This window comes from Gopherus evgoodei, unplaced genomic scaffold (assembly GCF_007399415.2).
Source record: "Gopherus evgoodei ecotype Sinaloan lineage unplaced genomic scaffold, rGopEvg1_v1.p scaffold_35_arrow_ctg1, whole genome shotgun sequence".
NCBI lineage: Eukaryota > Metazoa > Chordata > Testudines > Testudinidae > Gopherus > Gopherus evgoodei.
In genome coordinates this window covers 4198374-4208652 of record NW_022060027.1, presented here as the reverse complement: position 1 = coordinate 4208652, position 10279 = coordinate 4198374, and the positions used below count along the sequence as shown (strand labels likewise).

General features: G+C 61.1%; 2 protein-coding genes across 2 annotated transcripts in view; both read right to left on the bottom strand.

The window, feature by feature from the left end:
- Positions 1-1011: 1011 nt before the first annotated feature.
- On the bottom strand, positions 1012-8185 carry LOC115641588 (T-cell-interacting, activating receptor on myeloid cells protein 1-like). Its single transcript, XM_030544881.1, has 7 exons — positions 8099-8185; positions 6720-6773; positions 6139-6423; positions 3206-3487; positions 2749-2835; positions 2464-2578; positions 1012-1937 (listed from the first exon to the last, which is right to left on the bottom strand). Exons 1-7 carry the CDS (start codon positions 8130-8132, stop codon positions 1628-1630), a joined length of 1167 nt encoding a protein of 388 aa, XP_030400741.1. The 5' UTR covers positions 8133-8185; the 3' UTR covers positions 1012-1627.
- Positions 8186-9699: 1514 nt separating this feature from the next.
- Positions 9700-10279, bottom strand: part of LOC115641681 (immunoglobulin superfamily member 1-like) — a 162763-nt gene continuing 162183 nt past the window's right edge. The window contains exons 21-22 of the mRNA XM_030545011.1: positions 10226-10263; positions 9700-9849 (exon numbers count right to left, since the gene is read on the bottom strand). Coding sequence (XP_030400871.1) covers positions 9700-9849; positions 10226-10263 — 188 coding nt within the window. The remainder of the gene's footprint in view (positions 9850-10225; positions 10264-10279) is intronic.

Below are 10279 nucleotides of genomic sequence, written 5' to 3'. Positions count from 1 at the left end.
TCTGGGTTTGTGGGGGGGAAGGAGCTAGGGGGAGTGCAGACGGGGCTGCAGAGGGGCAGGTTGCGAGTCCCACAGCAGGAAGGGTGGAGCTGCACCCATGGCTGGGGTGGAGCACCAAGCTGGCTGCAAGGGGCTGAGGACGAGTGGTGCCCAGCCGGGTGCCAGCAACAGGCAAGGCCCTGGGACATGTTCGGGCTTGAACTGATCATGACTCTGACGTTCTGCAGGCCCCGCTCCATCCACCCTGCAACAGAGCTGGGGTGAGAGCCCAGGAGTCCTGGCTCCGAGCCCTCCCCTCCCCTCTACCCACTAGACCCCACTCCCCTCCCAGAGCTGGGGATAGAACCCAGGCGTCCTGGACCGCATCCCACCCCGATCTAACCACTAGACTCCCCCCCCCCCGAGGATAGAGCCCAGGCGTCCTGACTCCCTGGAACTCCACTCAGCACCCTCTTTGAGGGGCCCCCACATCCATTGGGGGCTGCACCCCCCCACCCACTCCCGCAGGTCCGGCAGGGCTGGCGCTTACCCCCGGTCACACCTGAGCAACCTAGAGCCACCAGCCACAACAATGTCGTGAGCCCCATGGTCCCCCAGCGCAGCAGGGCCCGGTGGTGGATTTCGGGGGGGCTCAGGGGGTTTCCTGCTCCACTCACAGGAGCTGGGAATCAATGCGAGGCGCCACCTCTCACAGCTGGGCACAGACTAGACTCACTTCCCCGTCCCGTGATGACTTATGTCACATACGTGGCTGGAAATTGCATCACTTTCCCTGGGCTGGGCGGGGCGGGGCAGGGCGGGAGGGGGGCAGTCCAGCCCAGCCTAGAGGAGCAGGCGGGGCCAGCTCGACTTCCAGCACTTACAAAACAAAAATCACGGTCCAGGAAATCCCCTGTTGGGAAAAGGGGAAACTGAGGCACAGGGGAGAGCTATTTATTCAGCCCGAGAGTTGGGAATAGAACCCAGGAGTCCTTGCTCTCAGCCCCGCCCCCTTGCTCTAACCAGTAGACCCCACTCCCCTCCCAGACCTGGGGAGAGAACCCAGGAGTCCGGCAGAAGTGCTCCCTTGTCCGCCAGTTCTGGTTATTGGTGAGGCTGAAGAGGCGGGAGACAGTCCAGTGAGGGAGGCAGGGTCGTTGCCAGCTGGCCAGGCAGTGGGTTTAATGGAGGCAGCTTGGTATCAAGGTCCCCTCCTGTCGAGACACCCCAGGGAGAGCTGCTCCCAGCTGGAGACAGGTACTGGAGCTGGGTGGGCCCATGGGTCTGACCGGGAGGGCAGGGAGAGGGTGGGATGCCAAGCTAGATGGGCACGGGACCCATGCATTTCATCTCGGGCAGGGAGAGGGCAGGAGACCGGGCCAGAAGGGACCATTATTCTGGTGTGGATGGACAACGGTGCAGGTGAGGAGGGGGCCGGGGGGGGATACCAAGTTGGACTGGCCTAGGTGCTATCTGGAGCAGGGGGATGGGGAGTGGGGTGGGGATACCAGGCTAGATGGGCTCATGGATCAGATCTGGAGGGACTGGGGGGGGATACCAGGCTGGAGGGGCCCATGGACCTGATTTAAGGGGGCGGGGAGTGAGGTGCGGAGTGGGGCGGGGATACCAGGCTGGATGGGCCCATGGATCAGACTGGGGGGGGCGGGGGTGGGGGCGGGGAGTGAGGTGGGGATAGCAGGTTGGATGGGCCCATGGATCTGATCTGGGGGGGCTGGGGCAGGGGTGGGGAGTGGGGCAGGGATACTGATATGGATGGGCCCGCGGGTCCGATAACTGCTCCCCGTCCCCGCACGTGTGTGTGTCCTGCTGTCTCTGTCCCCAGTGACCGGGCAGGAATTTGGGGGGGCTGCAGTTCCCATGCTGGGGCCTCTGTCTGCCCCTCAGGCTGCTGGCCCTGCTCCCTGCCGGGCCGTGGGGGGGTCAGCAGGTGGGGGGTCCTGGGGATGAAGCAGAGACGTCTCCTCAGCAACTAGGGTCTTTAGCCACCTCCCCCATCACCCCATCCCTCCAGGGTCCTGCCTGCCTCCCTCGACTCCCCCAGGTCACCCACCAGACACCCCCCCCACATTCCAGCCCCTCCCCTCTGGCTGGGGGGTGTGAGGGAGGCCTGGCTCCATGGTCTGGGGGTTCCCCGCAAGACATCTGGGTTCGATCCCTGTCTCTCGCTCTCCGGGGCCTGGCGCTGGGTCTCTGGAGCCCGCCCAGGTCTGGCCCCTGGTTCCCTCGGGTGGGAGCCGCGCGCCAGCCGGGCCTGATTCCCCAAGGGCCGGATCCTGGTTTGACCCCGAAACCAGCCTCCCCTGGGGAGATGGCCCCTTCCTGCGCTCAAGGGCGACCCCCTCTGGACAAAGATCTTCAAGGCACCGTCTGGGGGATTAGTGGGGTCGTCCGCCCCCCTGGGGACACGGCAGGGTGGTGAAGGGAGCCCCCCATATGCAAGGTCACCTCGTCTTGAGTCCTCACCTCCTCCAGCTGTATGCGGCTTCGGCCAGGATGATCACCAGGACCAGCAGGACCCCAGCGGCCAGGGACAGACGGACGATGGCAAACGGGGGGTAATCCTGCCTCGGAGGGGTCCCTAGAGAGAGGGACAGGGACAGGAGGTGAATGCACCATGCTGGGGGGGACAGTGTCCCCCCAACTCCCTATGGGAGAGTTGGGCCAGCCCCACCCCCCAGTAAAGTTTTCTCCCTCCCCCAGCAAATCTATAGAGAGCCAATTCGATCAGCCAGCCAGAGACCCCTGTACCTGGCCATGGGCTGCCTGGCCGGGTGGGAGCCGGTGCTGTTCCAGGCTGGGTCGGGTTGGTTCGCCCTGCGGGACCAGAACCAGCGTCTGTTGGGGGTGAGGAGGGTAAGGGGGAGAAACAGCGACACAGCAATCCCCCCCCTCGCCCCATCACTGTCATTCTCAGTGGGGAGAGTCTGAGGAGGGGGGGATTTTAGTGGCTGCGACAGTGCCGGCTCGGCAGCCCCTGAACCCCGACTGCTCTGTGCATCCCCAGAGCTGGGGCGTCCCCCTGCTCTGTAGCTCTCCTGAGGGCAGGGATCCCCCCACCCTCTGCCCCAAGTCTCCAGCAGCTGGGAACCCCCCAGTGACCCTGCTGGGCCCAGGGCGCAGGGCAGAGCCTGGCTCTGAGCATCCCATCGGTGCAGAGCCCTGGAGGGTCCGGCTGGGAGCGAGGACCCCGAGCCGGGCCCCTCACCTGCTACTACCAGCTGCACGGGGTCGCTGTGGGGGGAGCTGATGGGTGGCTCTCTCAGGCTCTCGTAGCTGCAGGTGTAGCTGCCCCCGTCCTCCCGCCGGGCGTTGGGGATGCGGAATTCGGCCGTCGAGCCGGCCGGTTCTGTGTGCCACCGCGCGACCCCGGCCCGGTACAGTTTGAATCGCACGCCCTGCCGCGGCCCCTGGCAGGAGATGGTAACGTCCATCCCCGGCACGATCTCCCCGCTGGAGCTGAGGGAGATGGAGGGCTTGGAGTAGTGAGCTGGATTCGGAGAAAGAGGGAGAATTGGCGTCAGAACCCACGTTTGCAGGGATCCTGTGGCCTTTTCCCAGCACGTCTGACCCACAATCATCAGAGCGAAACGTTGGGCAGGCAGCGGTCATCATGTCCAGCCCTCTGCGCTGAGCCTCGACCTGCCCTGTCAGGCGCCTGTCCAACCTGGCCTTAAAAATCCCCCCCGACGGGGACTCCACCACCTCTCTCGGGAGCCATTCCAGAGCTGAACTTCCCCCAGAATTAGAAAGTTTCCCCGAATAGATCTCTAGCCGTAAACTACATTAATTTCTTCTTCCTTGGCCCTTGATGGACAGGGAGAACAATAGATCACCGTCCTCTGCACCAGATCAGAAGACTTATCAGGTCCCCTCTCCGTCTTCATCTCCAGACTATGCATGGTCGATTTTTTCAATCTTTCCTCGCAGCTCATAGTTTCTAACCCGCTCAGCTTCGTTCCTCTCCCCTGGACTCGCTCATGAGAGGCCCCAGAACTGGGAGCGCCGCTCCCGCTGAGACCCGATCCACTACTTGATGACGGACGGGTACATTAACGTGAACACTGGAATAGCATCTTGAAATGTAACTGAATAATAATAAAATAAATACACATTCAATATGCCCATAGAATCTGTTCTCCAGTGTCCCCCTTCCCGGCTCTGACGCCACAGAGCCTTGTCTGTGTTCCCCCCCTTAGCAAACATGATTCCAATTTCCCTTCTCTTTCCTGTTTGACCCCAGTTTATATCGTGATTTCTCAGCTATACCTTAACGAATCTTTTTACTGAAATTTACCTAACCAATCCTAACACATTGTAACATGATTCTCTAACCCAGTGGTGCCCAACCTTTTCGTCTGTCGGGCGCTGGACGTAGGACCGTGGCGGCGGTGGAGCATCCACCGAAATGCCGCCGAATTTCTGTGGCATTTCGGCATTGCCGCCTCTCGATAACGTCACTTGTTGGCGGCAAGCAGCGTCATCGAGAGGCGTCACCGCCGAAATGCCGCAGAAATTCGGTGGCATTTCGGCGGATGCTCCACCGTCAGCCAGGACGCGGGCATATTTAGATGCCCCCGCGGGCGCCACGTTGGGGACCCCTGCTCTAACTAGTTATATCCCACTATCCTCATTAACTTACACCTGGCAAAATTAATTATACAGAGACAGAAACAATTAGAGAACCAGGCAAATTAACAATAGCAAAGTGGGGGCCATAAAGCTAAAACACAGAAACGAGGGCTGCACAGCCACAACCGCTGAGAAGTGATTTCTTGCCAGACAGGATTCTCTCAAGCTAAGTTTTCTTTAACCATCTTAAGATCTGTTTCTTTATCTGGTGGGGATGGGCACCATCAGGACAGGATCCTCTTCCTAACAGGCCAACGCCACCTTATTTCAGTGTGACGGATTTGGGATGTGAGGATGTGACATTCGCTTCCCAGCTTATGGCTGCCCCTGCTGCTTAGCCAAACAGGCCTCAGACTGTCACCGTGAGAGAAGGCCCAGATACAGGCGGACTGTGATTTTGATTCTTTGTTTTATAAGCCTGTAACGAGCTAAGTGATAAAAATACACCTAAGTTCTTAAAGACCAGGCCTTTACGGGCAGGCCTGAATATCTGCATGCTAACATCCACGTCCATTCAGTTAAATGTAATTTGGAATAAAATATGGAAATAAAATAGAATAATAAACATATATATATTAGCGTGCAGTACATTTTACGTTACAGGTTTCATATGTTTTTGAAATAAAATAGGATTCTCCTAGGTTAAAGTCAGTTTAACAACTTTCGGAAATGAGATGAATGGTTTTGAAATACAATTTCCCCAAGGCTTTGCCAAAACTTTGACATAGAATAAACAATTCTACTAAATCCTTCCCGTTACAGACAAGTGCACATTTGATTTGAAAATATTACACCACAAGGTAATATGGGAATTGGGGTCCAATGGGTTAGAGCAGGAGGGGGCTGGGCACCAGGACTCCTGGGTTCTCTCCCCAGCTCTGGGAGGGGAGTGGGGTCTAGTGGTTAGGGCAGGGAGGGCTGAAAGCCAGGACTCCTGGGTTCTTTCCCTGGCTATGGGAGGGGAGTGGCGTCTAGTGGTTAGGGCAGGGAGGGCTGAAAGCCAGGACTCCTGGTTCTTTCCCTGGCTCTGGGAGGGGAATGGGGCCTAGTGGTTAGAGCAGGGGTGTGTGGCTGGCAGCCAGGACTCCTGGATTCTCTCCCTGGCTCTGGGAGGGGAGTGGGGTGTAGTGGTTAGAGCAGGGTAGGGGGCTGGGCGCCAGGACTCCTGGTTCTCTCCCTGGATTTGGAACAGGAGTGGGGTCTAGCAGTTAGAGCGGGGGGGGGCGGGAGCCAGGACACCTGGGTTCCCTCCCTGGATTTGGGACAGGAGTGGGGTCTAGCAGTTAAAGCAGGAGAAGGCTGGGCACCAGGGCTCCAGGGTTCTCTCCCTGGCTCTGGGAGAGGAGTGGTGCCTAGTGGTTAGAGCTGGGGGGTCTGGGAGCAAGGACTCCTGGGTTCTCTCCCCAGCTCTGAGAGAGGAATGGGGTCTAGTGGTTAGAGCGGGGGGGGCGGCACTGGGAGCCAGGACTCCTGGGTTCTGGTACTAGGCTATAGCAGACACCCCCTCACCTTCTACCACCAGCTGCAGGGGGTCACTGTGGGGGGAGCTGATGGGCGGCTCTCTCAGGCTCTCGTAGCTGCAGGTGTAGCTGCCCCCGTCCTCCCGCCGGGCGTTGGGGATGCGGAATTCGGCCGTCGAGCCGGCCGGCTCCATGTGCCACCGCGCGACCCCGGCCCGGTACAGCTTGAACCGCACGCCCTGCCGCGGCCCCTGGCAGGAGATGGTAACGTCCGTCCCTGGCGAGATCTCCCCGCCGGGGCTGAGGGAGATGGAGGGCTTGGAGTAGGGGGAGTCTGCGGAAGGATGGACACAGGTTGTGAGGTACACTGTCCCCTATGGGGGGAAAGGTCCTGTACCCCATTCCCCACCTGCTGAGCCAGCCAGACTCTGCCCTGGGGCCAGATGGGTCCCAGCGCCCGCTAGAGGGGAGAGACTGTGTGCCCCATTCCCAGCCCCCCTGAGCCAGCCAGTCCCTGCCCTGGGGCCCACTGTCCCCTATCCTCGAATTTACCCCTCCATCCTGCTCCCCTGCTGTCCCCTTCTTCTGAGACAGGGGGCTCCACCCCCCATTATATCTCCCAGACCCCACCTTGGACAGGCGACTCATGAGCAGCAGCCAATGGGAGGCGGGTCCAGATGACGCCTGCAATGAGAAGTGGGTGTTCGATGCCGGCGGGGGTGGGGGGATGTGAGACCACATCCTGCCCACCCCCGTGCTACGTCATCGGGGTCAGAGTCACGTGCCAGCCTGTGGGGACTTCGCAGCCGTTGCTGGCCAGAGTTTGCAGCCAGCCTGCATCAGATGTGGGGTGCAATCATGGATGTTAACCCTGAATCCTAATGATGGTGCACCAAATGCTGCTGCTGGCAGATATTTCCCTGGGGAAATCAAGAGTTTTAACCCTGGCTCCACCGTGCACCTACAGCCTGAGGGGGATGCAGAATCTGGAAATCTGGCCCCAGACGCCGGGGTCCATGCACGAGTCAGGGCCCTCGCTGGGGAATTTGCACCTTACTCGCTGAGGAATCAGGTGTCCGGCTGTTGACTGGGGGTTGCTGTGCCTAGCCCAGAGTCCACAGGGCTTTGGGTGTGCGCTGGAGTGGGGATGGGGGTCACCGTAGGAAGAGTTGCCCGACGTGGGGGGAGCCGGCGCTGGGAGGCAGATTCCAACCCGGAGGCACAGAATAGGCTGGCGGGAGTGTGCGTGTGGGGGAAAGCGGGGGCGGGACACTGCTTGTGCAATGGGTAGCCACTGCCAGTCGCATGCTGCCAACTTCCCCAAAGCGCTGGGGGAGGGGACGTTCCAGCAGGCCCCCCCATGTCTCTCCTACCCAGGCACCATCCCACGGGAGCAGCTAATACAAGCTGCTTTCAGGGATTTCGTTTTTGGGGTCCAGGCCAAATCCAGCCCCATGCACAGTCCCACCACACCCCCCCCTCCCAGCCCAGTCCGTGTAGGAAGAGCTCCCGAGCGCGGGTTAGGGGAGGGGGCATTGTGGAGCTAGGCAGAGGGCTGTGTGTGGGAGTGAGGGGGAGATGGTGGGCATGGGGGGAGCTGTAGGGTGTATAAGCAACGGGCTGTGTGGGGGAGGGCATGGGCTGGTGGTGGGAGCAGAGTATGTGGTGGGGCTGTGTGTGGGAGGACAGGGGTGGGTTGTGGGGGCAAGGGGTGTGTCGGGGAGCTGTGGGGGAGGAGACGGACTGGTTGTGGGGGGCAGGGTGTGTGTTTTGGGGGGCTGCAGGGGGGAGGGCTTGGGCTGGTTGTGGGGGCAGAGTGTGGGGGACAACTGGGGCTGGTTGTGGGGGCAGGGTGTGGGGGGGCAGGCTGTGTGTGGGTTAGGGGGCTCTCCCTGGCTCCCCCCTCACAATGGGGACCCACCAAGGACTCAGGGAAGCTGAGCCGCCCCGTCCCACCCCCTTGGGGAGGGGAGCAGACCCCCGAGGGCGGGGCGCAGGGACACACTCACCCAGGGCGAGGAGCAGGGCAGGAGCCGGGCCCATGGCGCTGGGGACTCAGAGGAGGAAGCGGCACCTGTGGAGTGATGGACGGTGCGACTGGCTCTGGGGAGGAAGTGCCTGACTTGGTGTCTCAACAGGAAAATCTTTTCCTGAGGCCTCCCAGCACCCCCAGTCTGGGTTTCACAACAGCCTGTGGGCGACGGCCCCATGGCAGGGACTGGCTGGCTCAAGGGGGTGGGGGAAGGGGGCACCAGCTCCTATCTGTCCCCAGGGCAGGGACTGGCTGGCTCAAGGGGGTGGGGGAAGGGGGCACCAGGGCAGGGAGTAGAAGACTCAGGGGGGCTCTTCACGCAGGAGTTAAGGGAAACTGAGGCAATGGGGAAACGGCCAATGTCTGATGGCCCAGGGGCAGGTGGACGTGGGTCAGTTTTGTCTCTCCAGGCCGATCTGAGGGGTCTGGAGTCTGCAGGGGCCAGGATGTCAGAAGCGGGGGCATCTCATGAAGAGGCCAGGATCTTCGGCCGGGGGGAGCATCTCCTGCAGGGGCCACAATGGTGGAGCTGAGGGGACTCCTCCGTGCGCTGCTGAACAACAACAAAGCCTCATTCAATGGAAAACAGCCTCCCCATCCCCTGCAGGGGGGATTCAGAACTGCCCTGCTCTGTATCCTAGCCCCCGCACTGCTCCCCGCAAGTGGCGATTCCCATGTCACCCCAGAATTAGGGTCTGGGGCCCTTGCGGAGAAGTCTCAAGAGGGGGATTAGCTGTGGGGCTCTCCCTGTGCCCACACTGTCCAGCCTGGGGCCCCGAGGAGGGGAACATCGGGGTCACAGGGTGATGCCCCCCCCGATCTCTTGTACGGGCACCGCCCAGGGATCACTACCCCTTAGCGATGGATCCCCCAGCACAGCGGGGAAGGGATGACCCCATGGAGGGGATGTAAACAGCCAGCGCCAATTGGTCACGGGCACCAGACCCTTCTGCAGCTTCGCTCAGAGTCAGGCTGTGAACCCTGGTGACCTAGACAACTGATGCCCCTCCCCAGAGGTGGCCACATCCCAGCACCGGGTGAGGGATCCCTGTATAACCAGTGCCCCAACTCAGAGGTGGCTGCATCCCAGTGCCGGGTGAAGGGTCCCTGTATAACCAGTGCCCCACTCCAGAGGTGGCTGCATCCCAGCACCGGGCAAGGTGTCCCTGTATAACCAGAGCCTCACCTCAGAGGTGGCAGCAACCCAGTGCTGGGTGAGGGGTCCCTGTATAACCAGCCCCCGCCCCCCCCCCATTTCCCCCAGGTGTTGCACACATTCCTGGCATTTGTGGTTCTGTGTTTATTACAAATCTGGAGATTAACAGGAAGCAAAATAACATAAACAGCCAGCTCAGCACATCCCCTCCCCCGCCCAGTGCTGAGCCCCCTACACCGGCCCCTATATGTGGGTCTGGGCAGGGCAGGGGGACAGCAGTTTGATGGGATGGGGCTGGCATGGGGGGAGGGCAGTGTCTCCCCTAAATTTTCCCTGGAAGCAGAGTTTTCCGGGGCTGGTGCTGCAGGGGGGGGTGAGTCTGTTGCCCCCAGGGGCCAGCGCCCCATGGCTGCGGGGGGCTCTCACTGCGGGGTCCCCCGGCTCACATTGATCGCGGCGTATACACTGGGCTGGGCAGGCTCGGGGGTAGAGGCCGGCCCCCCCAGCTTAACCTGCAATGGCTGGTGGTTCAGCTCGGCGTAGGTGAGTCCATTGGCGCTGGGCTCGGGCTCCTGGGGCTTGGAGAGGAAAGAGTCACTGGGGTGTAGGAGGGGTGGGGATGTGTGTGTCTGGGTGGGTGTGTGGGGGTGTGCGTGTGGGCATGTGTGTGTGTGTGTGTGGGGTGCGCACATACACCAACACCGCTGCCTGCCCCACAGGGCCCGACAAGCTGGGGGCAACAGGGATACACACACACACACACACACACACACACACACACACTGCAATCCCAGCTGCGATCCCATAAGCCCCTCCCAGCAACCCGACCCCTACCCTAAAATACTGAGTGTGCCAGGAAAGGCTGGGGGGGGAGGTGTGAGGGGCTGCTGGGGCCCATGTGGGTCAGGGTTGGAGGTCAGGCCCCATGGGGGAACAGGGGACACTTACCGAGGTCTGCGGCTGTTTCCCTTTGTCGATGGAGGCATCTGCAGAACAGAGACA

Excerpts from the sequence above, each read along its gene's own strand:
- LOC115641588 (XM_030544881.1), bottom strand. The coding sequence starts at position 8,132 with ATGGGCCCGGCTCCTGCCCTGCTCCTCGCCCTGG. Across the intron at positions 6,774-8,098 it reads TGCCCTGCTCCTCGCCCTGG|GCGTCATCTGGACCCGCCTC; the intron begins GTGAGTGTGTCC and ends TTCTCATTGCAG. Across the intron at positions 1,938-2,463 it reads GCCGCATACAGCTGGAGGAG|GACCCCCCACCTGCTGACCC; the intron begins GTGAGGACTCAA and ends CTTCATCCCCAG.